This window comes from Cottoperca gobio, chromosome 10 (assembly GCF_900634415.1).
Source record: "Cottoperca gobio chromosome 10, fCotGob3.1, whole genome shotgun sequence".
NCBI lineage: Eukaryota > Metazoa > Chordata > Actinopteri > Perciformes > Bovichtidae > Cottoperca > Cottoperca gobio.
The window spans coordinates 12,046,184-12,057,475 of NC_041364.1; the positions used below are offsets into that span (position 1 = coordinate 12,046,184).

Below are 11,292 nucleotides of genomic sequence, written 5' to 3' on the forward strand. Positions count from 1 at the left end.
TCATAATCACTCTGCCGGTTTTACATTTATTGTCCACTTGATGGCACAGTAGAGCAAATGAAGCACCATGAAGCTTCGGCTCATGAGTGAACCAATTGGATGGAAAGCTTCAATGCTTCATGAAGCTTCATCTCGTCATAAAAAATGTGGAGACCTGAAGGAAACCATTTCCTTAAGTAATTTTTCCGTGTCAAATCAAATTAAACTTGTTGCAATATAAATGGATCACATGCATATGTCACTCCGACTTTCTTTTTGAGATGTGGATGTTGGCTTCTGTTAGACTAATTGCTGAGGTTGAGAGTCATTCACCAGCAGCTGTCCATCGTTAACTCTGATCTCTGGCAACACTTATAACCCTCCACATGTGTTAGGTTCTACAGTGTAGGCCTTCAACATGATGATTGCACAGTTTGTCGCAGGGTAAGTAAATGGCTTGCTTGAAGTTAACTGGTTAATGGTAAAAATGTGTTGATACTATTGTCTTGTTTTATATTGTTTTAGGGCTTCCCTCTTTGCTCTGTTGATTGTGGAAATATGCTGCCATCCTGTTAAGCAAGGTGATTGTATCATCCACTCCAGTAAATTATTGTGTTTCAGTTGTTTACTTTTGATTAACTTGTGTTCTCTTGTATGCAGGCTCTAATCCTGGCGCTTCTTTTAAGAGCAGTAACATGAACACTGCTCCTAATTTGGATTTGTACCGGGAAGTGCCTTCTGGCCAGTTTTCACCTGGAGCTGTTCGGTTTAACAATGCTCCTTCTCAAGGCATCTCTACACCAATTGATCATGCAGTGCCAGATACAAGGCCCAGTGTTTCTGAGTTTATAGTTCAAAGAGAAATAACGTCACTTGTTGGCTCTAGTTCCCCTGGCCTGCTTTACTCGGGGAACAAGGGCACTTTGTACCAGGAAGTGCCTTCTGACCAATTTTCAACTGGAGCTGTTCAGTTTAACAATGCTACTTCTCAAGGCATCTCTACACCAATTGCTCATGCTGTGCCAGATACAAGGCCCAGTGTTTCTGAGTTTATAGTTCAAAGAGAAATAATGCCATTTGTTGGCTCTAGTTCCCCTGGACTGCTTTTCTCAGGGAATAGGGCCACTTCAGTGAGGCAAAACTCTACCAGTTCTGCACAACCAGAAGCTGGGTTTCAATCTGCCTCACAAGGTAACACACTAATGCTTGATCTGTGATTTTTACAATGAACTTAATATGATTTTGAGCAATCTAAAGATATGTGACATTAAAACTAGAAAGTCTTGGCTAGCTGTCTGGAACAAAAACTCTTTTTGATTTCAGATGCCAACTGGGCTGTTGCATCTCCTCCTGATCTGTTCTACGGCGGTGAGGAAATGTCGACTGGCACTCGTGGTGTTGTCTCCAGTCGACCCAAGAAGCTGAGTCTCCTTCAACCAATGTACCAGGCAGGGGAGTTGTCCAATTATGAGCTAAGCAATGAGCACGGTGACTTCGAGAGGGAGACCGAGGAACAAGGCTGGTGGCCTCAGCAACCACGTCCTATGCAAGAGTCTGCTGGACAAGGCTTCGCCAGCCAACCTCGTCCAGTCTTCAACATGGGTAGAAGCTTGAGCCCTTATCATTACTACGACTTCTCTTTCCTTACCGGCCAGTATCCTCCAGGCACATTCAGTCATGCCAGCAGCAGCTACGAGCAGGGAAGAGACTACTGGCAAGACGTTCACTATATGAAAGACTCTGGTACCTCTAACCCCAGACCTGAACAGCAGATCCAGACCTTCACTGGTGACTTTGGAGCTCCCCAGAGCATTGAGTATCCCAGTACGCCTGTGGGAAGTCCTGTGATGTCTGGTTATGGACAGGGTGGTGCTCAGCCTGGTCTAGAAGCTTCTTCCCCTCAACACTTCTGGCAGTCAAGCCGTTGGCCAAATCATGTATGACAAAATATATTGACACAAATGACTAACTATTATTGTAACTAGTACTAATCTTGCTCTTTTCCTATCTTTTCTATGTGTATAGGCCTATTAGCGGTGTGGATCCCTACAGCATGAACAAAGTTTTCGGATGAATAAAGCTTTTGTAATTTACTCTTGCTTCAAGATTGTTTCTCTTGACTAAAGGAGCCCCGTGCCAAAGTGGCACAAAATGAAATTGTCAAAAAAACCTATGACTAATGATGTTCCACTGCATGGTATGCCACAGCTCTACTCTTGGACTCTCTTTGGCTTCCATTGGGAGAACCTGTGGATGGTACCTAGTTTATTTTTTTGGTACTACCTTGGTCAATGTTTTGTAAGCAGATGCTAAGAGGTGGTGGTGGTAAAACCCTGCACACCAGACTACACGAAAAATCAGACTGTGGTAGCACAATTTATAACTAACACTACAAACCAGTTAAGCTGATTCTTGCAGCTCAATTTCTCTGCATGCCTTGTTATAGAGTCAAATAAACTCTATCCTCTCTATGTGCTGACATAAAAGTGCTTATCAGGCTCAGTTGATTGGATCTAGAAACAGAACTCATGGGGAAATGGTAACAATACAGACTCAAGATGTATGACAGTTGGATGAGATCACGGTCAGACAGAGGTGACTGTGCAATGCGTCTGACTCAGCTCAGAAGAGTTGGTGTTAAAATCAAATCCGGGTCAAACCGCTATGTCTGCCTTTGCATTAATGGCTTATTAGACTAATACAGATTTACATTGAGCAGTGGAGGTGATATCACCTTGATGTGCCTGCTCGATTTGTGTGATTGATCAAATATATTTTCTGTGATATTTAGAAGTGCTCAGCAGTTCCAGTTATTTGTGTTAAACATGTGATTAGACTAGATTTACAATTGCAGCTTACTCTTCAGTTTGACCATTATTTATTTTTGTGTGATCAATTGAATGATAACCCATCCTTATGTATCCGTTTTGTGACATGTAAAAAGTGCTTAGAAGGCCCTGTTGATCGATATAAAGTCCCATCTAAGCAAGTGAAAGCAGACTCTGTGGTGCAGCACTTCTGACTCGAGATCAGAATGATGCATGTTCAAATTCCATCAGGGTCAATCTACCACAATGTGCTGTGACTTCTATTAACATAACAGATGGTTAGACTCATTTATAACTAACACTACCAACAAATTAGCAGGCTCCCACTTTCTCTACATGCCTTGCTATGTATTTGTTACTAATTCCAATAAAAAAAACACTCTCCATGCTCTGACAAAGTGCTCAAGAACTCATGGAGCAATGGTAACAATGCAGACTCCAAATCAGAAAGTTACCTGATCAAATAAGTTCACGGTTGTGTGGTTTGACCTTATGGCAGCGGTCTCTTCCTGGATGTGTATGCCTCCAAACAGGACATGACTTACACAATAGTCTTATGAGCATGACAATTATGTCAATCATGTACTCTGGCCTTTACAGTTGCCAGCTCTCAACTATGTTTCGAGGCGTGTTAAACAAATCAAACCTAAACACCAAATTTAGGAAATGTCTTTTTGCAAAGAACACTTTCACTTTAAGCAGTGATCGCCGTTGCTGTCGTATCACAAGGTTGTTAACTGCGCGTCACGGCGTTTCTTCACAGACTCTGTGGCGCAACGGTAGCGCGTCTGACTCCAGATCAGAAGGTTGCGTGTTCAAATCACGTCAGGGTCAAACTTATATTGTCCTTTTTGACGTAACAGATAGTTAGACTGATTTAATACAGACAACAATGGACTTATGAATACACACACACACACATAGTAAGAAAAAGACAAACTCTGATAGTGTTGTCATCCACTGCAGTTTCCTGTGCCTACATGTAAATCTCCCAATATCTCCTTTGTTTTCCCTATTTAATATTACATTATTACAGGTCATTTAGCAGACCCAATAATAGTATCACGTCTGGTTTTACAAACATACACAGTGCATCAGATGCATAGTTGTGCTTTAGTGTTTGTGTCATGAGCAGGAGGGAATGGGACAGATACACAAGAAGGCATTGACATATTTATAGCCTCCAAAGACTTAAACAGAAGGTAGGAGGAGAAGAAGGATGTGGGGGTAGCAGAAGATAATGACAGAGTGGGAATAAAGATAGACATTTATTTTTAAAACCATCTGTTTTGTGTTGAATGAGTAGATAAACGGTTCGGCCAGGATGCCAAGTTGAAAAGCTGGACTAGTTTTGTTTAACCATGTATCAGCTGTATAAATATATGCCATTTGAACATTTTGTGATATAATTAGCAAGTACAGTTGGAGGATAAAAAGGTATAGAGAAGAAAAGCTTTTGTCAAGAAGCTAGATAATAATGGACAGGTAGAGTCAAATGGGAGAACAGTTTAAGTAAAGAAAGAGAAAGATGAGAAGTGAAGTTATATATAACTATTAAACTATTTTTATTAACACAAATGCAAATGACAAAATGAGTACAAAAGCGATGGAAAAGATGGACATTTTCTGGTGAACATTTTTTGAAGTTGCTGTTTATTGACTGACTCCCTTGATGCTGATTTACAGTACGAAAGCTGCACTGAAAGCAAGGCAGACAGAAGGAGAAAGATATTCATTAGAAATTGTGTACTACTCTCATTCAGATTTAATGAAAAGGTTCTTTTTATTTGATGTTTCACATTTTGGGAAAACACGCTATGTAGAGTTTTTTGCCGAGAGTTAGATTAGAAGATTGATTGCACTTTCTTGTTTGTTTGGTAATTATTAAACCACAGCAGTGACACAGTTAGGTAAGCTTAGCATAAAGACTGGAAACACCTAACCTGGCTCTGTGCAAAGTTAACAGAATCCACCTATTAGCAGATCCAAAGCTCACTAATTAACTCTTTATGTCTTGTTTGTGTAATCAGAACAAAAAAGTGGAGTTATGAGCTAGGCAAGAAATATTCAGAACATTTTTGTAACAGATTCAACAAATAGATATAACTTGTCAATTACTGTACTGTATCTTAAGAGGTTCTGGTGGGAGAATTGTGTTACTTGGACAGAGCCAAGCTAGCTGTTTCCCCCTGTTTCCAGTCTTTATGCTAAGCCGAGCTAGCTGCTCTCCTGGTTGTAGTTTCATGTTTACCATACAAACATATGAGAGTGGTAGCTATCTTCTCATCTAACTATTGGCAATAAAGCCAATAGGTGTATATATCTAAATCAACATTTTATATTAACAGCGAAAAGAAAGTGGCAGCTTGTGTGTCTGTGAGCACGTTTAATGGACTGAATGCATGCACCGACGTTTGCATTATACTGTATGTGTACAGCTACGGTTTCCACAGCAGACGCAGCTGTCTGGCCCGTTGGACTGCACCTATGTCACTGTGACTCTATTTCGGGACCCCGTGTTGTTCAAAAGGTCAGATAAAGAAGCATAAGCATCCTGACAAAGCAGAGGGTGGGGGTGTCTGGTGAAAGGGGGTGAAGTCGGATATCCACAAACCAACACACACATCACAAACGCAGGGGCAGTGCTGACAGAGACAGGGAGAAAGGGAGAGCAAAGTGTAGCATTGAGAAGCAGAGAGTGAGACATTGGGCAAGCTTCCTGTAGAGAGGATTCCCCTTTGAAAGAAAGAAGAGATTATTTAAGAGTCCTGGGACATTAGTTGAAAAGAAAGTCTGATTTGACCTTTGATCAAGTTGATAAACAGACATTTCTGGACATCATGGATGGAGAATCGTCCAGCCAGGAGACATCTGGGTCAACAGAGACAGCCAGTCAGACTGACACCAACAACAACCAGGTTTGGTGTTTTTTGGCATGTTATACTAAATTGCACACACATTTGTGAAATCCACAATGTCCCAATCCGTACCAGGAATAGGCAGTGAGTGTATTTGTGACCGTGGCAGGTGTTATGTTGGGGCAGTAGGACAGTTGAAGTAGTTTTGGCTGAATTTCCTGTACACCTGTTCTTACTCCTGGCTGCAGAATGTAACACACAGAGACACAGAAGCTACGCAAAGCAATGCACATGCACACACACAAACACACACTTCTGATGAAGCCTGTCCTGGTGTGACCGTTGCGTAGTGACATTAGACCAGATATATGTATTTTAAATATGATTGCATTCATCTCTAACAGCTATAATTCCGTATGTCACATTTTGTCTAGATGAGATCTGAAATCATTGAAGTTTAAAAAAAAGATAGCAGGACCCTCAATTGACTGAACAAATTGATTAATAGCACTCATATCAGAGGAAACAATTTGACATTTAAATATAGCGAGGCAAATGGGTTTTCCTATTGATTAGTTGTGAATATTAAAAGTTCTCATTGGGATGAAGTTGACTTGTATTTTAAGTGTGACAAAGTTCAACCTCTTAGCCATAATCAAATAGTAGGGATACTCAACAAATCCCAGAGTAAAGTTTGAGGTCTCACATTACATTATGTTCTTTGGTTCCAGTTCCATGTTATCCCTCGAGTAAAGCGTGGACACTAAGTTTAGTACATCTTACATAATATTACCTTACATCCAGAAGTCATGCTCTTAATAATTCAAACATGTCACCAGATTATTTATTAGAATATTTATTATTTCACACTTAAACGTATCTCTACAGTGAAACTGGAGCAGGACAGAAGCAGGATACCAACAATGTATTAGGTTTCCACTCATGTATGTCCTTTATTTGATATTGATACATATTGTTTTAGGGGTCATGGTCTGAGCAAACGGTATTTTACATTGGTTTGAGCTACAGCTGCACTTCCCCCATGGCTCGGTAAAGTTTAAGTTTCGGGTGTCCATTTTATTTGTCATATGTAGGTTCAACAGTACAATTAAATGTTTTGACCAGAAAACGGTTCAACTCAGTAATAAAACTACATATAACAGCACCGGTCAGATAAAAGATAAATAGTGAGATAAAATACCATTAATAAGATAGAAAGACAATAATATGATGAAGTGACATAAATTGTTTGATAAAAAGTAATGACATATAAATATATATAAATAAACACATGTTATTGTTTTCCATTTGGCCAATAACTTCAACTACAAACATAGCTGTGGTCAAGGGAGAATGATCATATTGGAAATGGAAATGACTGTACATGTCGAGCCAATATCCGTACACCCTCCAGGTAAAAATCAGGATGTATCAGCATATCCCTCGTATTGAAGATAATCCACAAATATTTACAAGTAACTTGAAAAAACATCTTCCAGTCATGTGGTACAAGCTCAATTTGATTACATTTGAACAGCTTGTACAAGTCAATCTCAAATTAAGATATTATAAAAGATTCATAAAGTCAAGGCATATTTGTCAATAGATGTACAGGTTAGAAATAGATGTGCAAGTGTGAATTACACAAATCTACAGAAATGTGTGTAGATACACAAACATGCATTGTACCTTGTAACTGTTGTCAATCTTTGCAGATGTTTAACTAAACTCTATTTTACGTGTTTTGTCCTGCAGACTGATGAGCCAGAGCTGGAGAAGAGTAAAGACACAGGGAGCGAGCCTCCAGCAGGAGAGACATTGGAAGGTCAGGGGGTAATGGAGAAGGAGGAGGAGGGGGAGCAGGGGGAGCAGGGAGAGGAGGAGGATTCAGTACCAGAGCAGGGAGCAGAAGAGGAGCCCAGTGCTGGAAATACAGACAATCCCCAGACCCCTCCATCAAAGCATGTTGAAGCTGACACTGAAGAGGCTGAAGACAAAGTCTCCACTGATGTCGACGAGAAACATCCTGAAACAACAGGTGGAGAAAAAGATGGGGAGGGAGAGAGGAAGGAAGACAAGAAAGGTGGGGAGGCGGAAAAGGTCAAGACTTGCAAAACTGAGAGAGATGGAGAGGAGATGACAGACAAAACGAAAGAGAAAAAGAAGAAGAAAACAGAGGACAAGTCTAAAGAAGCAGAGAAGGATGTTAATGAAAAAGCAGTAAAAGGGGCAGAGAAGAAAAAACAGGTTGAGAAAGTGGATTTAGAAACGACAGACAGAGGAAAGGTGAAGGAGGTAGAAAAGCAAGGGAAGCCCAAAAGAAAGAGTGTTCCTCCCTCTTCTTCTTCTCTCTCCCGACCGAGACCCTCTGCACGCTCTATTAGAGCAGCCGCTAAAAATGACATCATTGCCAAATTCCAGCAAGGTGCACCAGAGTAAGTCATTTTACAATGCCCAGCACATCAAATAAGTGACAGTAAGTATGGTCTGATACGGGTTTCATGTGGAATATTGTGACTTTTTAGGACACCAACACCCCGCAACTTCAAAATTCAGAGGTCATCTACGGCCTTGGCTACAGGAGCTTCAATCAAACAGAAGATGCTTCAGTGGTGTCGCAACAAGACTCGCAACTATGAGGTGAGTTCAACACACACTCTTCATGACACAATTTAAAGATTTGTCATCTGGATTTGGGAACAGAGAACTTGCAAAATAACATAAATAAGCCTTGGTGTGTCTATCTTCCTGTCCTTTGACCTTTTAGGGTGTCAACATAGAAAACTTCTCATCCTCCTGGTGTGATGGGCTGGCGTTCTGTGCTCTGATCCATCGTTTCTTTCCTGAAGCTTTTGACTTCAGCTCCCTGGATCCAAAGGAGAGGCAGAAAAACTTCACTCTGGCCTTCCAAACTGCAGAGTATTGACTTTTTAATTGTCTCTCCTTCCTTTCTTCTCTCAGTTCAGTTCAGATCTTATCCCACAAGAATACATTTGTTTTGCAGCAAGACAGCATAAAACTTTAACCCAACAAGACAATTAAAGACATTAAATGTTCTGGTACTTTACATGCAATATATACCACAATAAAATGTTCCTGTAATAAAAGCAAAACACCTGCAGCAATAATAATAGGGATCAGATAAAGCACAAATAATTATTTTGTTTAACTCATAGCTTCATTTTAGGGAAAACAAATCCAAAAATCCCAATGCACTCAACCCACTCAGCACCAAACAGCAGCAAGACACAGTTAGAAACTAGCTGGAGAACAAAGCAGATATTTCCCCCAGGCGTTGGTAGAGACATAAATAGAGCTAAAATAGAGTTAACATTACTCCAAATAATTGATAACGTTGCTTATAACTGCTGGATGTAAATAAGCATGATAACCTGTTTGTGTTTTCATCCTAAAAGGCGATGATACTGCATTTCCGCTGCCTCCAAATTACCTTGACTATGTTGCCTCGTTGATTCCTTTTTTTTGCACATTTAAAATGACCATACCAACCAACAAATCAGTGAGGAGCTCAGGACTATCTTTCTCTGTATATTTACTTACTATAACACTGCTTTGTCTCACCTCAGTTCTATATTTTCCTTTCCTTCTTCTGTCCTCCTGTCACCTTACACTACCCGGCAGGTCCCTGGCCGACTGCTGCCCTCTGCTGGAAGTGGAGGACATGATCATGATGGGTAAACACCCAGACCCCATGTGTGTGTTCACATATGTCCAGTCCCTCTGCCACAGCCTCTCTAAAATAGAGAAAGAGAGGAAAGACAAAGAACAGGAGGAGAAAGACAAAAAGAATGGCAATGAGGGGGAAGAGAAAGAGAAAGGAGAGGTGTCTCCGGAGAAGGACGAGGGAGAGTCTGCTGCTGAGAACGGTACGATGGAGGGCCAAGAGGAGAAACAGGAAGAGACAGAGGGTGCTGGCGAGGAAGAAAATGCAACAAACAGCTGTGAGATGGAAGGAGATGGAGGAGGGTTGGTCAAAGGAGAGTCCTAGAGAAATACTGATGCAAACAGAAAGACTGAAAAGACCAAAAGGATTGTTGATGGTTGCAGTACTTCAATGTTTAAGTCTTAGTTTTTAACTACTGACACTGTGATATTAGTTAGCTGTATGTTTGAAAGTGCACTATGCCTATGCTGTGTTTTTGTTCCACATGTTTGTTTTGAGCACATAAAGCAGAAATGTTCAGTTCCTGCATTTGCTGTGTGTTTATAGAAACAAATAACTAAATGATGGAATTGGAAATTGGAACGTTGAAAATCTTCGCGCTGAAGGGACATGTGATGCTCAGCCAAGATGAATGGGAATGAATTATGACAATATGATGGATGATATATTCACATTCATAGTATTTTGAAATACACAAATTGTAGGCTTTATAGAGAAGTCCAAAGTATGCTATATAATGAAAGTATGTGAGAAATTGAACTTATACTTCACTGGATTAAAAATTCATTGTATAGTTTAAGCCAATTGAGGTTACTACTCTTTTTTTCCTTCTTTATCAGTAATGAAGCTTTGGTTGTATGTAGTTCCAGGTAGGATCTGAGGTCTATAAAGAACATGGTTGCCCCAACATTAGTATCAATAGCAATGACTGAAAGGTCTTTACATATAACTAACACTATATAAAAATTAATAGAATATTTAAACTACATTAACAACATTAACAACATTTTAGAATAGTTTCTGATTTTACAAGAAAGGGATAACAGTTTACAAATGAGTAAGACCAGTGGGGAAGTAACTAAGTACATTTACTCAGGTACTGTACTTAAGTACACGTTTGTTTTATTTGAATATTTCCATTTTTTGCCACTTCTACTCCTCTACAATTCACAGGCAAATGTTTACTCCACTACATGTATTTGACACGTTTAATTACTAGTTACATTGGCAGATTCAGATAATAATATTGAAAAAATATTATGAAGTATTATTATGGATAAAGATAACACTACTTGACTACTACCCAGCAGTGTATACCTTTTTTAAAAACACATTCACCAGCTCCAACATTAAAGTAATGTACATATTAAGATATCAATAAATATAATCCAATAATATAATATACATTATTCTGAAAGGGGCCATTCTGCCAAATTACTTTAACTTTCCTTTTATTTTATTACTTGAAGTATATTTTGATTCTAAAACTTTTGCACTTTTACTTGTAACAGAGTATTTCTTCACTATGGTATTGCTCCTTTTACTTAAGTAAAATATTATGAGTACTTCTCCCACTACTGAGTAAAACAATCCTTTTTATCAGTGAACTCTTTTGTTCGTTAGGTTACTCACTCTTTAGTCACCTCTAATATCTCTTATTTAGGCTATAGATTAAAAAAAAAAAAATTATTTCGCCTTTAATAATGATTAGTATTGCTCGTTGATATCTGTGCCAAGGTTAATTGTTGAGGATGTATATTAATAAAACATAAACAAGGAGCATACAGAATAACCAGGAACACGTGAACTAAAACTGCCCCTGCTTTCTAGGGATTACGGTAACCAGCGGCATGCTACCGGAAAAGCCATTGTGTTGTCCCTTTTGTGAGCTAACCCAACGATTGTGTCGCGCTTTTTTCCAACATAATTCTCGGCGGCAGCA

The 11,292-nt window shown here is 39.6% G+C and overlaps 2 protein-coding genes and 1 non-coding gene across 3 annotated transcripts; all 3 read left to right on the forward strand.

Annotated features, from left to right (window-relative positions):
- Window positions 1–322: 322 nt before the first annotated feature.
- LOC115014695 (uncharacterized) lies at window positions 323–2,072 on the forward strand. The gene is made up of 5 exons (XM_029441729.1): window positions 323–423; window positions 505–560; window positions 640–1,170; window positions 1,303–1,916; window positions 2,005–2,072. Exons 1-5 carry the CDS (start codon window positions 398–400, stop codon window positions 2,011–2,013), a joined length of 1,236 nt encoding a protein of 411 aa, XP_029297589.1. The 5' UTR covers window positions 323–397; the 3' UTR covers window positions 2,014–2,072.
- A 1,497-nt stretch (window positions 2,073–3,569) lies between these two features.
- trnaw-cca (transfer RNA tryptophan (anticodon CCA)) lies at window positions 3,570–3,641 on the forward strand. The gene has a single exon. It is a non-coding gene; the product is annotated as a tRNA-Trp (tRNA).
- Window positions 3,642–5,478: 1,837 nt separating this feature from the next.
- smtnl1 (smoothelin-like 1) lies at window positions 5,479–10,068 on the forward strand. Its single transcript, XM_029441790.1, has 5 exons — window positions 5,479–5,725; window positions 7,421–8,100; window positions 8,191–8,305; window positions 8,433–8,584; window positions 9,308–10,068. Exons 1-5 carry the CDS (start codon window positions 5,648–5,650, stop codon window positions 9,672–9,674), a joined length of 1,392 nt encoding a protein of 463 aa, XP_029297650.1. The 5' UTR covers window positions 5,479–5,647; the 3' UTR covers window positions 9,675–10,068.
- The last annotated feature ends 1,224 nt before the right edge of the window (window positions 10,069–11,292 follow it).